Source organism: Platichthys flesus, chromosome 19 (assembly GCF_949316205.1).
Source record: "Platichthys flesus chromosome 19, fPlaFle2.1, whole genome shotgun sequence".
Taxonomy (NCBI): Eukaryota; Metazoa; Chordata; class Actinopteri; order Pleuronectiformes; family Pleuronectidae; genus Platichthys; species Platichthys flesus.
Genome location: NC_084963.1, coordinates 13,818,163 through 13,840,147, shown reverse-complemented (window position 1 = coordinate 13,840,147; position 21,985 = coordinate 13,818,163). Strand labels below are relative to the sequence as shown.

At 40.4% G+C, this 21,985-nt stretch overlaps 3 protein-coding genes across 4 annotated transcripts in view; all 3 read left to right on the top strand.

Moving 5' to 3' along the window:
* The first annotated feature begins 515 nt into the window (after positions 1 to 515).
* On the top strand, positions 516 to 4,361 carry ptcd2 (pentatricopeptide repeat domain 2). The gene is made up of 10 exons (XM_062413491.1): positions 516 to 773; positions 1,403 to 1,495; positions 1,571 to 1,700; positions 2,094 to 2,211; positions 2,323 to 2,401; positions 2,485 to 2,576; positions 2,683 to 2,796; positions 2,899 to 2,973; positions 3,059 to 3,172; positions 3,823 to 4,361. Exons 1-10 carry the CDS (start codon positions 665 to 667, stop codon positions 4,042 to 4,044), a joined length of 1,146 nt encoding a protein of 381 aa, XP_062269475.1. The 5' UTR covers positions 516 to 664; the 3' UTR covers positions 4,045 to 4,361.
* Positions 4,362 to 5,918: 1,557 nt separating this feature from the next.
* cacfd1 (calcium channel flower domain containing 1) lies at positions 5,919 to 13,275 on the top strand. Its single transcript, XM_062412826.1, has 5 exons — positions 5,919 to 6,446; positions 8,031 to 8,103; positions 8,873 to 8,998; positions 9,618 to 9,725; positions 10,189 to 13,275. The coding sequence occupies exons 1-5, from the start codon at positions 6,338 to 6,340 to the stop codon at positions 10,277 to 10,279; spliced, it is 507 nt and encodes a 168-aa protein (XP_062268810.1). The 5' UTR covers positions 5,919 to 6,337; the 3' UTR covers positions 10,280 to 13,275.
* A 3,788-nt stretch (positions 13,276 to 17,063) lies between these two features.
* si:dkey-34e4.1 (carboxyl-terminal PDZ ligand of neuronal nitric oxide synthase protein) overlaps positions 17,064 to 21,985 on the top strand; it is a 53,747-nt gene continuing 48,825 nt past the window's right edge. For both annotated transcript variants that reach the window (XR_009924736.1, XM_062413021.1), the window contains exons 1-2: positions 17,064 to 17,567; positions 19,007 to 19,078. Coding sequence is in view for 1 of the 2 variants with exons in the window: in XM_062413021.1 (XP_062269005.1) it covers positions 17,460 to 17,567; positions 19,007 to 19,078 (180 nt within the window). In the remaining variant the exon portion in view is untranslated. The remainder of the gene's footprint in view (positions 17,568 to 19,006; positions 19,079 to 21,985) is intronic.

Sequence of the window (21,985 nt, the reverse complement as noted above, 5' to 3'; positions counted from 1 at the left end):
CCTGAGGCACGTACAAAGCACTGAGGACTCATATTTATTAAACAGCTAAAGTGAGTAGCAAAGTCTTCACACGACCTGTTTAAAAAGCATGGAGACAGCTCCCCCTCCTGGACAACTTATAAAAGGTTGGTTAGCTGTAGAAATGCAGAGAAGATGAATCACACAGGAATCAATCCTTATTTTATCACTGATTTCAAAGATGATAATGGTAATTTGTTAGATTTTTAGCTATTCTGCACCATACATAATTTTCAACCTTTGTTGATTAGACTTTATTTAATTACATAAAGCACTTCCCAATAAATATATGTCTAACACAACTTTGATAAACATTCAATTCATGAGATAATCGTGATCTAAATCATTCTGTGGAAAGATAAAAGTCATAAATCTGAAATGTGTTCAGTTTTGAGATTTGAGAAGATTTATCCTGCGCAGGATCCACCGGGGGCCGCCATGTTGGACGATATCAACTACAAACCGGGTATTACGACTTTAATAGCACAATCTAAAAAGACTGTCCTTGTTAAAACAAATATTCGTATGATTTAAGTTCATTTAAAACTTTGATCACTTATTCTAGGCACCAATTCGACTTTTAAACTTCTATAATATATCTAAAAACACCCCCTTTTTGCATCGTAATGGTGCAGTCGGGGGCAGTATGGCGCTGAGGGGACTCGGTAGATGTTGTCGGTCGTTAGCACACGAGTCCGGTAAAGGAGGAATCTTCCGTGTTTCACCGTCCGGATGGTTGGAAACATGTTCAGGAGGTAAAGACCAACTCAAGCTCCTATCGCTCGTCCTGTGTGACACTCAGGTTTCCATTAGAAGTGACTGGTTCCCTCTCAGAGACGAGCTACGTTAGCATGTTGTTATTAACCTACACAAGTGTAAACTAACCTGACACTAAATGTGTAATAATGTCACATTGATGATGAGCACCAGGCTCTGGCTGCTGTTACAGTTGATATGGGATGTGCTCTGTTGCTTTATAGTAATGTTTGTAAAATCTGTGGACGTTTAAGCTACTTGGCTAAATATAAGGTCATAAACCTCCTATAGGGCTAAGAAGAATAATCAAGAGCAAGAAATTAAATAATGTTATTCTGCAAATGCAACATAATCACATTTTGCACAGTAGACAAAAATGATATCAAATAAGACTTGGGCTCTGTGGCTCCTGGGCATTAACCTGGTCTTGTCCAGCAAGTTATGATATCACGGTCTGTCACGAGAGAAACTTCTCTAACATTGATTTGATTTTTGTTTATTTATGATGGTTGTTTAGCCAGTGATGACCCTGACTAAAAAATGGTACCACCCTCATTTATAGTAGTGCACAACACAGCTGCTTTGTTTTACTTTTCCACTGACATCTTACAAACTGTTGTCTCTGCAGCCAAGAGGCATCTGTTGTCAGAAGATGTCATCAAGCTTCAGGACTTTCAGGAAAAGAAGCTGGCCGTGGCTCACCTCGCCACTGGATCCAAAGGTAGAGTAGTTCCCGACATCAGCTCTAAGCTGCTGTCAATTGTCTCATATCATAATACCAAGTTTTTGTTTCAAGGAAATTATGTTGAGCTGTTCAGTGAGAAGCTACAAAGGAACGAGTTGATACTGAAAGATGAGCTGAAGCTTCTCCTTCATCTGTGCCAGTCTGGGGATGACTTGGTGATAGCTAGAGATGCAATCTATAGGTAAATACAACCTTTTATTGAAAGATTTGTAACACACAAACAAGCTGTGCAAGAGATTTTGAAAATATGTCTCCAATGTGTCTTTGACTGTCAGCATGTCAAGTATCTTAATTCCATACAGATGATCCTTTATTTATTGTTTTTCTCTCTATTTGACTTTTAACATATTACTCTTTAAGCTAAATATACAAATATATCTTCTTTTATTTGTCTATCTTTTTTTAATCTCTATGTCCTCTTCTGCTCACATTTATCTATTTTATTTAGCTCCTTTAATTAACTGACATGTGCTCTTTGAATTTTAACTTCCCTGCTCAGCTCCTTGAATCCACCTCCATGTGTGAAATGTGCCTCATGAATGAACCTGCCTTGCCTTGGTTTTTCTCTCACAAGGTATCACACAGAGAACCGAAACATGGCGTATGGGGAGTTTAAGTTTGGTCCGCTCTTCGTTAGACAGTGTTATGAACTGGGTCTGCAGGACATGGCTGCTGCTGCACTTACAGATGAGGTAATATATTATATCAGCCACTACACTAGATATTCACAAAGTGTTTATTTTTAAGTTGTGTGTGAATTTGATATATAAATATATAAATTTTCTCCAACTTGACCTCAACAGAGCATGAAAGGGTTTTTCAACGATGCAACGTCCTTTAACATCGCCATAGACATGTTGTTTACGAAAGGCTCTTATGAAAGTAGGTGACAATTTAACCTTCTATTGTTTTTTCTACAATTGTTTCTACATGTTCATAATTTCATGTTCGTAATGTTGTCACAGATGCTCTGGAGGTATTAAGAACCATGAGGAACCAAGGCGTACCATTCAACAAAGACACACATACACTGGCAGCAGGCACCTGCTATAAACTGGTAACATTATAATTATTTTATCTACAATTTCAATAAATGGGATATTTTATTTTTAGTATGGATCATGTGTTTGCTGTAGACTGATGTTATTCTTTATGTTGCTCAGAACACTACAGAGTCCTACAGAATCTGCACGTCTCTGATAGAGGAGGGACAGACCAAAGGACACTTCATCCCCAGACATGCCTACTGCTTTGCTGTAGCATTAGCAGTCAGGCAGGTGAGTTCCATCTCTTTTTTTTTACCTTTTACCACATTCATAACCACGTGACTATATTTAACTATCTTCACTCATCTGTTCTCTCTTTCTTTGTTCTTCCAGAGTGACGTTGAGAAGGCACAGTCACTGTATTCACAAATCATGAGCACAGATAGCAGACTATGTCAAAATTTGAAAGTAAGAGTGCATCCTATGGTTGTGTTTTACATTTATAATTCTAATAATTTGTTTCATTTGTTAAAGTTTTCTTATTGTGCTTTAGGTTGTGATATCAGCCATGTCCGGAGCAGTGAAAAGTGCCATTTCCACCCTGTGTGCAGCCTTGATACCCAAAAGCCCTTCTTTTGTCAAGAAGCCTGAATTTTCACAGGAGGTGGTGAGTTCAACTCCTTAATGTTTGCTCAATGACACAGATGCTACAACGATGGCGCTTAAGCAAAAGATACGGTGCAATAAATAATGAATAGCTCGAAAGCCACTCAGAGGGCACATACCTCTGTATCCCGACACAGTCCCCTAATGAAACCACATTTTAATTCTCTAGATTCTGATTTTTATTTGGATCTGCTCCAAATTGTACACACTCAGTCACATGTGTGATATTTTCTCTCATCAAGATCCATGAATTATCTGAGAAAGCAATGAAAATGTGGCAATACACAATGATAACGAAAGTGGGGAAACCTAAATTGGTTCAGGTTCTCCCTGGACCCATACCACATTGTTTCACCATGTTTCGTGGTAATCCGTCCACATAGCTTTGGCGTAATTCTTCTGAACAAATTAACAAATACCGACAAAACATAATTGTGTAGTAATTGGTGTTTGAATGCTGGTGGTTGAGTTTTGACAACCTATACAATTTGTCATTTAAACAGAATAGTATAAAACCCAAGGCTCTTTCACTTGATTTCTGATCAGAATGATCAGGAAATGATACTCAAAATATCTTGTGCAAGCTACAGAGCTAGATTTAAAAAGCAAAAACCCCATCTCATAAGGAGTCTCTCATTATGACTGTCTCAGGTGGATTTGCTGCGCTTGCGGAGTAAAGGCGGATCCCACATGAGGGAAGTGGAAAAGATAGTGACTCGGCTTGAACAAGGCGGTCAGGTGACTCAGCAGACCGTCGACGACATGCTGTGCCACACGCCCACAGGGAAGAGGAAACCAGCGCCAATAATGGAGGAGAGGAGGTTCAGCAGAAGGACTCTGAGGCCACTTCAGTCCACCCTGCTGTCAGAATGAGACGCCTGCTTTCACTATTATCAATCATCAGACGACAGAGATGACTCAGTCGGGATGATCTACCTCCTAAACACAGATACAGTCGTCAATCTGCAGATTGGACTTAGTCCCTACTTTTTGTCCCTATGCTACATTTAACTAAAAAGGTCACAGTCAAGGTTAGTGCAGCAGGCATTTAAGAAAAACAACAACATCTTAATGACTTTTCCTTTCAGGATCTGATACGGATAAAGTGAGTGATTTAGTAAGAATATGTTGTATATAAAAGTGTGAATGAGTGTTAAAGATGGATATTTAATAAAAAAATACATAATTTGTTCTGCTTTTGATATAAATGCTTTATATAACGTGCATGATAGCAGCCACCGGTTTGTGCCTCTCATATATTCAAAATCACAGTCTAGTCACAGAGTCATCTTTTCTCCTTAAAAGAAATACCTGTTAGCTGGTAATAAACAAAGAATGTTCTTAAATATGACCGTACACAGCCCTGAAGATATTTTCGGAACAATCAAAGACTCTTCTTAATAACTAGAGGGAACGAATCACATCTGCTTCACAGCGATACAAACGTTTATAAAGTTTTATTAAATTCTTAAAACAAAGGGTAGCCAGAAGTTACATATAGAATCTTAATTTGTATGAGTAAAGTGTTTTGCATTTTATATAAAACGTGTAGCTCTTGCCAATCAAATCATCGAGAATGTCATTTCAAGATACTTGATAGGACATGTCTCAGGTGCAGCTGGGCAAACAGAGGAATTTTTTTTCAGCTCGGTATGTAGGGAAGAGGATTCTGAAAAAATACCTAATGTTGCGTTGAGACAAGAGATAAATTATTAATGTGTGCCAGGATCTAATACAAAAAATGAGGCTGAAGAGAGATAAATAGAAAAATTTAATTTAGTATAAAATTAGGTTTACCAAGTTTCAGGAGCAGGGACACTCACTGTGATGAAGTGAAGTATGCAGTATAAAAGGAGATAGAATAAATAGCAGTAATATGTATGATATGAGTTTATTGTACTCAGAAGTTATTTTTTCCGCTTCAATATAATTGTTGTTACAGGGGAAAAGACTCAAAAGTTTTATTATTTTTTAACCAACTTTTGTCTGCTGCATTTTTACCCTTTTTCTTTTTTCTTTTTTACAAATATATAGCTATCATTAAACATCAGATACATATCGACTTGTACGATATTTGACTTGAAACTTTCATGTAAGTTTAAATGTTCTTAAACAGCTGTAGCAGGTTGTGCATGTTTCTGAGGGATGATCCTTTTTCTCTGTTTTAATTGGGACGACACACATGACCGAAAGGACGAGATCACGGGTACAAGCGGCCGAGATGAGTTTTCTCAGAAGGGTGGCTGGCGTCTCCCTTAGGGATAGGGTGAGAAGCTCAGCCATCCGTGAGGAACTCGGAGTAGAGCCGCTGCTCCTTCACTTAGAAAGGAGTCAGCTGAGGTGGTTCGGGCATCTGGTAAGGATGCCCACTGGGCGCCTTCCTTGGGAGGTGTTTCAGGCACGTCCAGTGGGGAGGAGACCTCGGGGAAGACCCAGGACTAGGTGGAGAGATTATATCTCAACACTGGCCTGGGAACGCCTCGGGATCCCCCCGTCAGAGTTGGTCAATGTGGCCCGGGAAAGGGAAGTCTGGGGCCCCCTGCTTGAGCTGCTCCCCCCGCGACCCGACCCCGGATAAGCGGATGAAAATGAGATGAGATGAGACACACACACACACACACACAGCTGCAGATGTAAACAAACACTGACGCGCAGGAACTCCCTCCCACAATGCACTGCCCAATGAGCAGCAGGGGAGGAGAGCGGCACTGTGATTGTTTAAAATCATAGACCATAGTGTCTCAATAAAAAAAAAAGCTTGAACTCAAAAAAGCGACCGGAAGTTTTATAGTTTTAACCTTAAAATAAAAGAGTTTTAGTCCATGTGTTTACTTTCTTTACGATTGAAGGACGGATGCTGGCTGACATCTGCTCCTAGCGGCAGCCGGTGGCGGTGCTGTTAGCATTAGCTAGCTGGTTAGCTGAGGCTGATTGACGCGGGCGAAGCATCGGGCAGCCGGACCCAACTGCAGCAGACGAAAGGAAAGACTTTATATTTGATAAAAACAACTTCTTAAAAGTGAAAAGATATCACCGAAGGCGAGTGTCGACACTTTGTTTCTAGCGAGTTAGCATTTAGTTTCGGGCTAGCTAACTTCAGCTTAGCCATTGTTAGCTGACATCTGTAAACACTGGCTCTGTGTGTAGCTTTAGCCAAACAAGCACAATGAGCTCCGGAACGGCCGCAGCGGCCACGCAAGCCGCCCCGGACGATGACGGCATGACGTGGTGGTACCGGTGGCTGTGTAAAATAGCTGGGGTTCTGGGAGGAATCTGTAAGTACCTCGGAAAGTCCACTCATTCAGTCATATGAGGAGCGTAAACGGTGTGTGTGCCATATATGTGCAGTGAGGGCAAGTATTGAATGTGATGTGTACCAGATTCCTATGATACAGGCTTATTTGGTGCTGTTTTCTGGGACCTGCCAGTGCCTTTCCTCTCCTGTCTGAACACCTCTCACTGTGCACTGTGTTGACTGTTCAGCCCTGATGTCAGAATAAGAGTCAGATCATAAACGGGACAGATCAGGATCAGATTGCTGTTTTGGAAAATCTTGTTATTTATTGTGTACATGCTGCATTTCCTCTGCTCAGTGATGCTCCACAAAAGCTTTGTTCCAGCCCATTGTCCCAATCACTGCAGCAGCCACCACCCAGCCCTGTGTGTGTGTGTGTGTGTGTGTGTGTGTGTGTGTGTGTGTGTGTGTGTGTGTGTGTGTGTGTGTGTGTGTGTGTGTGTGTGTGTGTGTGTGTGTGTGTGTGTGTGTGTGTGTGTGTGTGTGTGTGTGTGTGTGTGTGTGTGTGTGTGTGTGTGTGTGTGTGTGTGTGTGTGTGTGTGTGTGTCACCATAACAGCTAGTCATTCCTGGATTAACAGGGTGATCTGCACACACCGTGTCCTCAGCAGGTACTTTGACTGCTTAAGCAGCGTTGCCACCCTCCTGCCTCCCCCCTCCCATCCGTCTCCCCTTCACAGTGACACCAGAGCCTGTATCATGTTAACCACCCGGGGGACTGCATATTCAATGGGCTCTGTATTATTGAGGAGGCTGGATGGTCTAAAGGAGCCGGATTTGCAATGTAGTTGTTCCACTGTTTGTGACACTGTGACAGTTCATACACACATCGGGCTCATTTACCTTTCATTCTCCCTGTGGGGTTTCAGTAGTACAGTATGGTTTGACTCTTAGATACTAACGTTTATATTTGACACTTGTTGCTTTATGGACTGTTAATCATAGTAACACTCCAGAACTCCAAATTCTATAAATGCCTATGTTGAAAGCACCCTGATGACTTATCATCAGCAGAATCTTATGTGAAACTAATTATCTTGATGGTAATTTGTGTCAGATTTGATGTGGGTGATTCATTTCCTGTCAGAGCATATTTCATTACAGCTTATAAATCAAGATATCAGTGATGTATTAGCTTATTTTGTCAATTTTTTTCAGGTGGTTTCAAAGTGATTTTCTGTAAGGCAATGTTAAACCAAAGTGTGAAGACAGTGATAATGTATAGATGCCTACTTTACATTCAAATGTAGAAAAAAACCACATGTTCCTCATTTTTGGTTATAGTTTACAGGCATTAACACACCAATCACTCAAAGCATATATTCTACATGAAACGTTAGTGTTTTATTATCACAGTTTTCAGAATAGAAGTGATTGAACCATGTCACGTAGCAGCCACATCCATAATATCTATTCTGTCCTGTTAGATTTTTCATCAATGTAATGTAGACAGACAGGGAGTGAGAGATAGTACTTTATTAAACCTAGAGGGAAATTTCAGTGTGTACGGTGCTAGTGTGTCTCATATCTTTTGCTTTGTCTTTTGTTTTGTCCAAATCATGCAGCCTGTGCCGTCGCAGGAGTGTGGAACTGCGTCACCGTGAACCCGTTGAACATTGCTGCTGGAGTGTGGATGGTGTAAGTCAACATATTATATATAAATATATATATATATTTAGTGAATTATGTTTTTGTTTATTCATTTACAATAAAGACCCTGTTTCTTTAAGAATATAGTTACGGAAAAGTGAATTCCAGTTTTGTACTACACACTTTTTAAAGATCTAGATCATTTATTTAAATTAGATCATTTATTTATTAGTATCTACACTATTATCTTACATTAATAGTAAACAGTAGTCTCATGTTGCATGTTGCCATGCAGCCACACCTACGTCACTGCTCAAGTGACAGTCATAGACAACTTCTCGGTGTGAACATGTTTTGATACAGGTTGCAGTGAGTTGTGTATTTGCGAAACATTTAAACGTTTGATAAATTAAAATGACAATCCAGACATTTTTCCAGGTTTATTCTTCACACCAGATCAAACTAGAGTAAAACTTAAACATTTTTTAGAGCTGAAACAATATGTTGATCAAAAACCTACTTTGTTAACCCACCACCTTGTTTCAATTTCTCAGAAATGATCGTTAGTTTCAGCGCTAATTTCACAAAACAACCCCCAGTAGGAACTTTGTATGTGGTTCTCTTTGACAGCAAACATGAATGTGCATTCTACAATCCAAGAGGTTACCTTGAATTATGACACTAACAGTATAATGGTCTTTCTCTGCTCCTCTACTGTGATTAAACTCCTGACCGCCATCGTTTGAGCCTGAGCTGTGCCGTGTTTGAGATGAAAGTGCACAGGATGACTCCTCATGTCCTCTCCTCCTCTCTCTAGGTTGAACGCTTTTGTGCTGTTCCTGTGTGAAGTGCCATTCTGCTGCCAGTTCATAGAGTTTGCTAATGCAATAGCAGCTCGTGCAGACAAACTCAAACCGTGGCAGAAAGCCCTCTTCTACTGCGGGTGAGAACAAATATCCATTGCACTTGGTTTATATCCCTGGAGACTCTACTGTACAATATGAACTGTACAATTTTTAGAATTCAAGTTTCCGTCAGTGCCTAATATTGCATAAGCTGTTGGACATTTTGGGAATTATGTTTTTTTTTTTACTTATCTTTATTAAAGACTGTTATCTCTCTGTTTTAGAGCAGGACCGATTTCTTAATGCTGTCACGCTCAACCTTGTGCTTGCACTCAAATATTCCCGGCTTGTGCTTCGATTTGCTTTGACCAACTTGTTGCACACAAAACCAAGCACAGATAAGAGAAATCGAAGAGCCGACATTTCGTGTGTGCACACAGATTTAACATGAGCATGAGAGCTGAAGTTGAAGCGCAGGAAACCTGTCCCCGCAACAAAATACATTGAGTGCAAGCACACAGTCTGAGCACAAGCAGGTCAAATATAAGTACAATCATGGGCTATTGGAGCGTTTTACAAAAATCTGTTCTTTAGAAAAAGGGGGGGAAATCCCGCACAGAGAATGCAGTGGTTTTTATCTACAGCACATACTTGATATGATTTACTCATTATTGTTTTTGTTCCCATGGCGTGGTCCCCTCGGTTGCCTGTTTTCAGGATGGCTCTGTTTCCCGTAGTGTTGAAGTTCTCCATGACAACCTTGTTTGGGAACGCCATCGCCTTTGCTACAGGAGTTCTGTACGGCCTCGCATCTTTAGGCAAAAAGTAAGCGTCCTGGTAGTGGCTAATAGTTTGTGATGATGTGTATCAAAGAACTCAGATGTTTCATATAATTTATTAACACTATCCTTTTGAATATAAACTGTTCATTTTGAAATTACTCATATTACTTAATGTCTCATCCATAAAACGCTCTTCTAAATTTTGATATTATAACAGACTCCCTAATTAAAATGCATCATGCTTCACTGAAATCAGCTAATAAGATTTGTATTGTGTCCATGAAAGTTGTAACAATTCTAATGAGCCTCCTTATTCATGCAAATTAACTTTTGACAAGGTTAGCGGTGTTATACCCGTACGATTAACATTGTCCTGTCATTCCTGCTTTCCCTTTGTTTGCGCTCACCTCTCATTCATAACTTCCTATTACCATCCTTCTCTCGCATCCTGCCCTCCCTCCCTTTCCTTCTTTCTTTCTCTCTTTCTCTCTTTCTCTCTCTCTCAGGGGAGATGCAGTGTCTTATGCCAGACTTCAGCATCAGAAACAGGGCGACGAAGAGAGGATGGCAGGGACGGAAAACGGTGCTCCACAGTGAGGCGTCTACCTTCCCAACCTCCCCCTCTACTTTCTTCAGATCCTGCCCTCCATTCTTCCTCCCTCCCCCACTATCACTTCTGTCACTACATAACAAAGGTATTTAGTTTATATAATCCCTTTAAATTGCTACCTTCTTTTTATCTGGACCTAATAAGTTGATGTTGGATTCAGTCCATTATTTGGTACCTGGTGTGCAAATCTCTTAAAATGTAAAGTTTTGTTTTCATGTTTTTATTCCCGCATATGGGTTTTATTTATATATTACTTTGTCCCTTTGTTGCTGCTGTTGTTTGTGAACCCTCTTTTCAGGAAACATGTGCGTAACTTCTTTGTAGCCCAAGAGCCTTTTAGGAAATCTGAATAGTAATTAATGTGATTGTAAAATGTACATATTTGACTTCAGGTTGTTCACTATGACTTTGAGGCTGTGATTCAGAGTTGTCTGAGATGTAAAGTGGGTAAAGATAAGTCAAAAATCCCCAGATGTTTTTGGCAGCACAACCCAAATGTTGATACCAGCTTGTCTAACATTGTTATCATCGCAAAGAGTAGGGGACCGTGGGGGTTTCCAGCAAACTGGGCCATCTGCGTTTAATGTATGTCTTATCATAACTGCGTATTTTTATGCCTGGTACTATTGTACAGCAACTACTTTTAGGGGACTTTCAAACCTGAAAGACAAAACCGTGGTTAATTTCTTTGTTACATCGTTTACAGTTGATCCAGTTAGGTCTGATTTGGCATTGCAATTTATGGCTAAAGACTTTTGTATGGCATAAGTACTTTCTGTCATCACCTTCACTTCACATTGATGCGTTAGTAGATGGGCCTGGAGTCAGGGTGTTGTCTGTTCAGCAGGTTGTAGTCTCGCTGTTTGAATTCTGAGAATGAATGAACTGGTTCATTTGGTTAATTCATTGCTAATGTAATGGCATTATGGTTTCACTACCAGCATCACAAACTTCAGGTGCATTACTCGTCACTCAAGTATTACGATGTCTGAGGCGAAAACTTTACGTAAACCTGTGAACCGCCTCTGCTTCTTTCTTATCTCCGATTGCTTAATGGTGTCTCAACTTCCTGCAATTGGTCCGAAAGTCCAAACTATCCCAGAAAACTGTAAACACGTGATCTGAGCCATGGTTCAGTTTGAGGAGCGGGACCGCCTCTTTTTGTCTGACTAAATTATGGTCTGTTGGGCCAGATCCATGGTCCAAGGTACGTCTCACACCTGTTATTTTGGTTCAGGCTAAACTAAAAAAGTCTTAAAGTCGGGAGCAAACAAGGTTGGTGTGAATTGCCCTTTGTCCCCAGCTCCTGAAAAGCAGAGTTAGACCCTGAGATCCTTATAAGGTTCATGGTCCCAGGGGAATGTACCTTTGGTGGAAAATGACCTGATAGAAGAGAAACTGTTTTTATATTAAAAGTGAGTTGAGGTCCTGATGAAGACTACTATTAGAAAGGATCTGCTTCCATTTTGGATTGTAGTATTTTTAAACCTATCTTAACACATACTATTCAGCCAGTAGAAATAGCGTCCAAGTCTATTTTTCTTGAATCTCTGAATAATGTGAAAAATACTTTTTCACCAGTTTGGTTGAAATCAATGTCTTGTTTTTTAACATTTTTAGACAACAAAATCATAGCGAAATAATAGATTTAACGATCTTTCCTCTGAGCTTTATAAATACGAATCACACGAAAACACAGACACTCAGAGCTGGATATAGGCTAGAAACAATTGTAGAGTAAAATTCACTTTCATTGAAAAAACAGTTCCTTAAACATCTTCGGAATTACTCATCAGACTCCACTATGTGCCTGAGAGTTGCATCTCAGAAATGGCAAGTCTGAAGTTTAGATACAAACTGAGTGAGTTTGGTGTTATAGTGTTACACCCCCTGCACACATACAACTCTGAACTGCAGCTTCAAATTATTTATGAACATATAAGGGCATTAGGGATGTTTCGAACATCAGGGAATGTATCTGGTAAACCCAAAGACACAGAAAGTTGAAAGTTTAGTTTTATTTTGTGCTTTCATACGTTTATTTCCCCCCTTTGGTATAAGCTCAGTTAAAGCAACAAATCTTTGGTAGCATTGAAAAGAGGGAATTTCATTTAGAGCTTTCAGTGCATGGGTCCTTGTTTACGAGCGGTTGCTCATGTCGGAGCAGCCGGTAGCCAGGATGTGGCTGCAGATTTTGTGGCATGTTTTGCACCGGAAAAATGGAAAGTGCGCTTATTTTATTGGCTTCTTAAAAAGGTGTCGTGCTTTTCTTTTCTTTACAATTCCTGAATATTGTTTGTGTTTTGTTATGAGTCTTAATTAGTGCATTAACCGACCATTAAATTTGAATGAGGGGTAGTGAGTTGATTAAGGGACTAATTGGTGTGTATCCCACCCAATCCTCACAGCCACAGCTTGTTTTGTCATTCAAATGAGTACCACAATGGCCGACAAATATTGAGGTTGTGTTCGTGTTGTTTTTTGGCCGTGCCTCTGTTGTATTGCTGGTAACAAGGAATAAGTGTTGACACAAACCTCTTACAGCTGTCTCCTGCTCATATCTTGTTACTGGCCGGTCAGTGACTCGGTGGATCGCTCGCACATCACCACCAGCTCTCAGGTGACATACTTTGACAATGAATAGCGTAAAGATACAGTTAAAAAAGTGGTGTATGATCATAGATATATGATAACTAGTGTGACTTATCACCCTACAGGAGCTAATGTTAAAGCATTTTAAATGTTCATGCTCACAAGAGGTTAAACACCAAGTACACACCAGCGATATGCTACAGTCTGACACTACACACATTCGCTCTTATAGGAGGTAAAAACACTGCTCTCATTGTCCAAAGCTGTCCACCCACCTGTCCGTTTTGAATTGTATTGTGTGTCCTCTGATGTAAGGGTTGTGTATAAAGTGTGTTCTGATGTGAATCCTCATCCTGTAATGAATTAATGAATTAAAAAAAACTTCCTACTACTGCTATGTTGTTGGCTTTTTATTTTTTATTTAACTTCTTTATTTTGCCTATTTTTCTGACCTTGGGACAACCAGTGGCTGAAGGCACTATGTTTTGGGTTTGTGTGACGGCCCGTCCGTCCGTCCATCCATCCCGATCTCGTGAACGCAATACCTTAAGAACGTTCAATTGGACTCAAGGATTAACTGATTTTATTCTGGAAGCCAAAGGTCAGGGTGACCTCACAACACAGTTATTGGCCTCCGGAATGTGATGTCTCAAGACCCCCTTGAGTGAATTTCTTCAACCTTTGGTCATGTGTCACTTGTACTAAAAGATATGGTGATGACATTTCAGTGGTTAAAGAGAACGGTCACATTGACCTTTTATGAGTCTGGAAAAAATATAATGTACAGAGAAACTGCAGTGGTTTTGGGAGGCAAACAACCGCAGTGCAGTATTTATTATTTATCAGAACCTAAATTACAGGATAAGCTATTGCACACACTGATAAACATTGTGTGTCATAGAGGAAAACTATGCATATACTAGAATGTCACACATTATCAGGACCAAACCAAACAACAGACAGTAATGTCACATTTAAGTCTGCGGGCCATCGTTATCTTAATAATGACATTCTTTTTCAGAACAACAGCTGAAAAAGGATTTCAGGTCATGAAGAACTCTGCTTAAAAAATCATCTCATCACAAAAATCCAGGCCATCTTAAGTTTTCCATTCCTCAAAATGTATGAAATCCTTTCATTAAGTTGTTTGTGCAGAGCCTTTAGATCTTAAGTGTGGTTAATTCTTTATTTATTTTTACCCTTAAGATTCACTATGGCATGAAGAGACACTCAACTTGCAAAGGACATTTTTGAAAGTTGATTGATGTCCGTAACATGCGACCAATCAGGCCCCTCCACCATCTCGCTCTCTCGTCTAATTATCCATGTGTCCCTGCATACTCCCCCAGACTCCACCTGTAGGACACTTCAGGTGTTCTCACTCTGTCTCCATTTAGTTTCTTTAAACGCTAATGAACTCCGACTCATCACAGGTCGCAGGGGCCTTTCTGTGGGTTTGTTTTGCAGCAGCTGTGAACCATAGCACAAGAGGTGAATGTGACATAATACTGATACAGCCTGATTGGAAATGTCACTGCTAATAGAAAAAATGGCGCCCGGTCTCTTATCATTAGTCATGTCTTCCACGACTGTCCGGCGTCATTAATCACGTCTGTAGAGGGAAATAGCACATCAGTGAATAGAAATACAACAAACCATGAACCAAAGTTAAAGGAGCTTTAAGATAAAGTTTGACACTTTTTATCCGATGCCTGTGACCTCACGTGGATGATGTGTTAAGGTTACGTTAAAGGTTATTTTACAAGTCTTTATGGTAGTTATGCATGTTTAATTGTGAATCAGATTAATTATGACCACATTTAATTAAATCTGTATTATCTCAGCATTATCTCTCCCAAGTGTAGACTGGAATAATTTCTCTCTCACCTATTAACATATTTTAATATCTTGCCAGTAGATTAGTGGGATTTAGTTGTGACAGCGCTCTATTAACACACACACACACAGACAATTATTTTAAAACACAACCCAGAAACATAATCAAGAAAAATGTTTTTTTAACTGCAGGATAGCAAACAACCAACAGAGGGCACTCTGACATAAATTCAGTCATATACCCTTTTTTTTAATTAAGTATTTAACCTAGCATTTAGCAAATTATGTAATGAATTATTACTTCCAGTATTATTACCAAGAGTGGACTCTCTTTTCATGGGAAATCCACCTGTGATGCTCCACGGAAGGTTTATTACACATTTAATGTTAATATCATCAACTGCAGTGGCAGGAGGTGAGGGCTTGATAAAGGCTGACAATCAAAACTCGACTTGTGTGATGAATTTGATCTATTTGAATGACAGCCTGACTCTGGAATACAATGATGAAGAGCAAACAACAGAGGCTCATGGTCTACAGAGAACGAAGCAATAATAAATGACAAGATGAAAAGTACGTTGTTTCAATCAGGTAATGTTATATGACGCGTCTGCATATTCATCCATTTTTTGAAGGTAGACAATGCTATAAGAGGGACTCAGATAATTTACTTTAATCAAAATAGTAATACCATCAAATAAAAACACTCAATAACACATAAAGATCCTGCCTTTGAAAATTACTTTCATAGCATATCATAGCATTTCATAAAAAACTAAATCTAAAAAGTACTCATTATGCGGGTGTACTTATCTAATCATATTATATCAATAGTCATCAAAACATTAGGTTTGTATTTCTATCATCATCAATAATGGAGATTTTTTTCACAGTAATTGATCACATGTGGTGTATATAAAATCATATTCTGAAAAGTAACCACGTGTGTTTGTGTGTGTGACAATGTAAAACTTAAAGGGCCTTAAAGCAACACTATGTATCTTTAACTGAGCAACAGCGCCCTCTACAGCCACAAGGGGTGATTATCAGTGTGTTGACTGGAGCTCTGACTGTGTTGTCCCACTGATCTGAAACCTTATATATGTCTGAAAAACAACTGAACTCTGGATATAACCCATGATCCCCAGCTTCCTGAATCAGAGGAGCAGATTCTGTGATAAATACACCAAACTCTTTTAAAGTTTCCTCTGAATAACGGGGTTAAACTTTGGTTTTTAAACATTACTCTTGAACATGCTGGGCCTATGGGTCAGAGGAAATGCTCTCCCTATTCCAAGTCAGTGAAGCATCAAACTCACTTTCATGGTCACACATGAACAACGCAGTGAGTTCAGGTGTGTTTGTGTGTGTGTGTGTGGGGGGGGCGACCAGCAGGACACAGAGTACAAACAAACCAGCTGTGGAGATAACCTGTTTTTTGTTTACAACACATCAACGCCCTCATCACCAACAGCTGTCTCTGCATTTTTGTCTCTGTCTTTTTTGTGTATGGCACCGCTTTTTCCATCCTGTGATATTTGTATTCTTATTTTGTCAGTAGTTTGTCTGTTATTGTTAGAATTTTTTTTTTTATTCCCTATTGTATTATTATTTATTGTTATGTATATGTTTTTGTTTCCTTATTTGTAGTCTTTACATGCTCAATTCATGCAAGTGGATGTGCTTGTGTTGAAGGTCAGAGAAGGTGGGTTAATACGAATGAGCATAAGCACATGTGAATACAATATTATCTGCCATTGCAAGCATTTAACAGCCAGTTGTTGTTGTTGTGTTTTGTTTGCTTTTCGTAATTTTCTTTCTACAAATAAATCGTATATATACAAAAAAAAAAAGAAATGAAATATTAATCCTGTGGAAGATCTCCTGCTTTGATCACTCATCACTCATACGGACATTCTCTGGCTGGAGAAACCAACCTGGGGCATTTGCGCCGAAGAGTTTAGTGCATGTCTGAAAGCAGCTAACGTGATAACTTATACCAACTCAACTAACTAAAGAAATTAAACAACTTTGGAGGATTTTGGTCAAAAATGTATTGTTTCATCATCTGTTGCTTTAAATGAGGAAATATATTTCTGTGGATTGAAGAGTCTTAATTTCTTCCTCACAAATGATGCACCTTGGGTTACCAGGATTAAGTGTGTCAGGTTTCCCGCTCCACTGTGTGCGTGTGTATACGTGTGCGTGTTTCTGTGTGTGTGTGTGTGTGTGTTGGCTCTCCTCCCAGCTCCGGGTTGCATCATTCCTGGGAACTTTGCTCCAATGAGGTAGTTGCTCTGTGCTCTGAGGAGAGAGAGAGGGAGGTAGAGAGAGAGGGGGGAAGAGAGAGACGGAGAGGGAGAGCGAGAGAGCAGGGTGCAGCGTTGCCACCAACAGGACTGGATTCAAAAATTATGAATATAAATCAAGATCAAAAGAGCAAAGCAGGAGGACAAACACTGGGTTTCTCTCTTTGTAGCTTCGGACACACGGATCCTCCACGTTGCTGCTTTTCACTGACTGTTTGAGGAGAGAAGCGGACAAACGTGTCCCCGCTGAGGACGGGACCTCTGAGGCTCAGCGACAACAATGCACCTCGTCCCCACCGGGAGACCACTGCTGGATCGCACACACACATACAGACAAACACACACAGACACACACACACACACGTGTGATCGTGGCGTCTTCTCCGTGTTTACTTGTTGAGACAAGTGTCTGTTAGAGTCTGAGCCCGCGATGCCTGCGCGGAGGAACAGGTACAACCTGGTGGACGATGTGGCGGACTCGAGGCTTCCGCTGCACAACGAGGAGGCGTATCAACACGGGATCTCCTTCCAAGCCAAGGTGAGGCGAGCCTGCACTGTTTGAACTGTGTGTGTGTGTGTGTGTGTTTGTGCGTGTGTTGTGCAGGTTTGTGGTGTGTCGCGTTGCAGCGCAGCAGCAGGTGCACTGGTCGCCCTCGGGCTCCAGGTTCATCATGAAGTTTGAACGCATGGCCACACACATGGGCTGCAACACAGGGCTGTAGTTTGTTTGGCAAACAAAGAAAAAATGCATGTGCAACACATGTGAGGTGAGATGACAACATGTGCATGATGCTGAGAAATGGACTGACCTGAGTTGATGTGTAGGTTTTCTAAAGCTGCTGTGAGAAGAAGTTGGATGGGAGTGTATTTGCACATTTCAACAACAAGGCAATTCAAAGGGCTTTGCATGAAATGTGAAAAGACTTTATGACAGATCGTGAAAGCAATTCAAGAAAAGTTGCTTTTTACATTTCCTATTATAAATAGGAATTGGCCTATAATAATAAATTTTTGTAGTAGTGCATTGAAATGGAACCAGAGAAAGTTTAGCTTGTACACAGACTGTTCATCGATCATCAGAATATTTCAGCTCTGATCCGCACACATCCGGCTCTAACTCTATCCTGAGTCTAAAGTTCACTAACAAGCTGCTGCTTGCATCCTCCATCCTCATCCTTTGTCTCAGTACTCCTTACTAGCTTTGTGTTATTGATCAATGGACTAAACTACTTCCTAATACTTCACACTAAGAAGAATACAGCCACTCAAACACATATAGCAACTTTCACATAAAGACACAACTTACAAATTGCTTATTAATAAGACTTTGCTTGTTTCACATTGATCAGCACTGGATACCCTATTTCAAGAATTAAAGTTTAGTTTGTTCAGTTTGTCTGACTGTTATGTTCGTAGGGCGATTAGGCCAATATTTATATATTCATATTAAATATTGATTATACGCACAAAAAATAAACAATTCCTTGATGAACCTTGAACAGCAAAACATCTGAGGTTAATCAATGATGTGTTATACCTCTTCACTGTGTTTACATAGTTCATAAGCTATATATTGATATATTTCTGTTATATTACTATTGATGAAAATTACATAGCGATAATTATTAATTGTGTAATTGCATCTTAGACATGTTAAATAGGGATTCAGGGAATAATAATTGAAATTTAAATGATCTACATGGACATATAAACAATATATAGAGTGAGCATCAACTTGTGTTGTAAACAGCTATTTCCTCTTTAGTTGTCTCAAGACAAACCTTTGTGAATGATCCTTAATTTTGCTGTAACCTTATTAACTCTTTGACAGGGAGCCTCTGTTTATGTAGTGGATCTTTTAGCGATTTAAGCACTTTAAGTGTTTGTGTCATTTAATTCATGATATCCTTCAAATTGTCAAATGTGATGATGGAGGGATACTCGCTCAACCGCTGTGTTTCTGATTGTTTACCACAGTACGTGGGAAGCCTCGACGTGCCCAGGCCCAACAGTCGGATGGAAATTGTGGCGGCCATGAGGAGAATCAGGGTGAGATGAAAACAAGTACACACCACACACACACACAAACACACACACGCGCACAATGATTGTTCCATGATGAAAAACTGCATTTACAATAACACAAAAAGTGCAGTGCTGTCATGGATAACAGATCAGCACTGTTGACGTGGGAACGGGATGCACAGATGAATTTTTCAGAAAGGAAAAAAAACAATAAGAGAGAGGTGGATTGTGGGTCTTCCTTGATTAAAGACTACTCTGCCTCTTTCTTAATGTGTTAGTAAGAGATGAAGGACCCAGTGTGTGTCTTCGCTTTCGCTGCCTTTTGATAAAACTCTGGTGACCTGATACTTTTTTAGAATATATTCGCACCGACCAGCTTCAGTTTCCTCACTTTCACTCTGGTGTCATATCATAGTTAGCACCCCCCCTCTCTTCCCCACACACATAAAGCTGTGTCAGTGGTACTTCCATGGGTGTTATTATTTTTCCAATGTACCGTCCCAGCAGACTAGTGTTTTCCTGCAGAAGGGAGGACACGGAGCCGACCGCACAGCGGGGTTGGTTCTGTAATCTTGAGAGAGACACACAGGAGGAGCTCGACTCACACACACACACACACACACACGACAAGGCTCTTATCTGCGGCTGAGGAGAGAAATGTGTGATTTTTTTTCAAGAGCCACTAAAAAGCCATAATGTGCATTTATCCTCCTGAAACATGCATGAGTTCCGACGTGCTGAATTCAGACCTCCTTAGGGGGGGGGAATCCTGCACTTAGGACTCCCACTCCTGTTTTGGCTGGTACGGCGTGAAACACTGTTTGTGTTTAGGTGGCTGCCTTTGTTGCTTTAACTGTTACACTGTGTGCATTTCAAATCAGAGGAACCCCCAGATCTCTCAGGCAAACTAAACCCATCTTTAGAAAGTTTATAGAGCAGAGCTGGATTGTGTGTGTGTATCCGGGTGAATGGGCAGATGGTGATTCCCAAACTGACAAATCAATAAGGTTGTAAACTTGAGCGTCCGGGTGATAACACTGCAGGCTGAGGTGGGGCGTAAAAAAACCCAAGCAGGTAGAGGCAGGCAATGAAGAGGCTTTTAATTACTACAAGGGAAAAAATCATTTATTTGTACCAGCAGCTACTGTCTGTATACGATGTACAGAGGGCTCATCGTTGCTTCTTGGACATGCCGTGTTGTTGGGATTGTGTATCTCTGTGAATAAAGTTCCCTGGGGGTTCCAAAGAAAGCTCTGGATTAATAATGAATGAGTGAGTGTATTAACGTCGTAGCTCTCAGCCTATATATAGGACATGTATAGAACATCTTTAATTTTAAAAGACTAATGCTGCTTTATAGAGTCCCCAGTGGCATATATATGGAAACATGGACCTATAAAAAAAACTAGCTCTGATTTATTAATTTGCCGGGACTTTCATGTAATCTGTGCTGACAGTGACTAGAGAGAAGTTCCTATTTATAGCCCTCTGTTATTACACTGACCGGTGGATGACTCGGGCTCGGGTTTGTTGTCGTGTCATGTCATTTCGCAGCTGGAGCTTTACATTAAAGAGTATCTTTCTTTTGTTCAACGCTGAGCACTGTGGGCGATGCAAAAATCGCAAATAATTCCACGATTTTCTTAAGTGACTTGCATTGACTGCATATAATAAAGGAGGTAGACTTTACATTCTGTTACGGCTACTTTTCTTCGAATGACCTCGACATGACTTCCTGGTTTAAAGGACTTAACTTCATTCAACCGCTCAGGAAATATGCCGATATGCATTCTTGGTGAGGTTTAAAGCCCTGTTGTCAACTGGTCCAGGGTCTACCGTATTTCACTCAATGTTTCGATTGGTCACCCACAAACCTTGATTGATGGATGGATGGATGGATGGATGGATGGATGAACAGATGGATTTTAGGTGAGAAGACTGATCCACGCTCAGGTCTGGACGCACGACATGATCTGCTCCCCTAAGGTGAAGCCAAAGTGTCTTCATCGCCACCTTGTGGCTGCCTGCAGTATAAGTTATAAACCCTGCCTCCTCTATGTTAGTTTGTAACAAAATAGTTTCTATTATTTTAGGTAGTTCTTGTCACTCTGGTGTATGCTAAAGTGGACATTTCAGTTATTTGATGCTGTAAAACGGAACAAAATGTCACGGTTAACAGCTGAAAGTGACTAATATTGGTCAAGAGTGTGTATGGTGATAGCTACTGTGACTCCTTTACCCTGAATGCTACTGCGAAAAGGTTCAAGATAGCAGTGTTTGATACTTTGGCTTCATTTCCGGGAAGAGGGAGTGGGACTTGGAGGAAATGGAGACGTTTCGTCCATCATTATACAGTAGAATGTGCTACCTAGCAGCAGTTGGTATTTGTACTAATTTAGTCCATACCAGACCAAGTAAAGATGTAATTGTCTTAATGTAGCTTTTCATCATCAAGAAGTGTTTCTTCTTTTAAAAGTTACATGGCCTTGTTTTTCAGTCATAAAGAATTACTACTGTACTTGCTTTTTGTGCAGCCCCCGGTTTCATACACAGGGGAAGGTTGTATTATTGTGCCAATGTTTTGTGTGAACTCCTCTTGCACTGTGCGAATGCTTACACATGAACGTTTTAAAGGGCATCAGTGCATGTTTGGGACTGGCTGTCAAGTCAAATGTAATTAGCTCTGTGTAGACGAATATTGGCCGGCCTTCCTGACTTTCCCCAAGCAAAGGCCTCGTCTTTAAATTAAAAGCGCAGCTCTTTAGCCGAGGGATTGCGCGGAGGAGACTCTGCGGAGTTGAGTGTGATTAAAGAGAGTGACGATGGCAGCGGCGAGAACGGCTGCGGTGGGAGGAAGTCCTTGAATCAGGAAGGGGTTGCTCGGTGGCTGGCAGAGCCGCAGTCATTTCATCTCCCTCGACTAATCTCTTT

Bases quoted from the DNA above. Each gene is read 5' to 3' on its own strand.
- ptcd2 (XM_062413491.1), top strand. From the start codon at position 665: ATGGCGCTGAGGGGACTCGGTAGATGTTGTCGGTCGTTAGCACACGAG. The intron at 774-1,402 runs GTAAAGACCAAC...TTGTCTCTGCAG, and splicing joins GTTGGAAACATGTTCAGGAG to CCAAGAGGCATCTGTTGTCA. The intron at 2,212-2,322 runs GTAATATATTAT...TGACCTCAACAG, and splicing joins CTGCTGCACTTACAGATGAG to AGCATGAAAGGGTTTTTCAA.
- cacfd1 (XM_062412826.1), top strand. From the start codon at position 6,338: ATGAGCTCCGGAACGGCCGCAGCGGCCACGCAAGCCGCCCCGGACGAT. The intron at 6,447-8,030 runs GTAAGTACCTCG...CAAATCATGCAG, and splicing joins TGGGGTTCTGGGAGGAATCT to CCTGTGCCGTCGCAGGAGTG. The intron at 8,999-9,617 runs GTGAGAACAAAT...GCCTGTTTTCAG, and splicing joins AAAGCCCTCTTCTACTGCGG to GATGGCTCTGTTTCCCGTAG.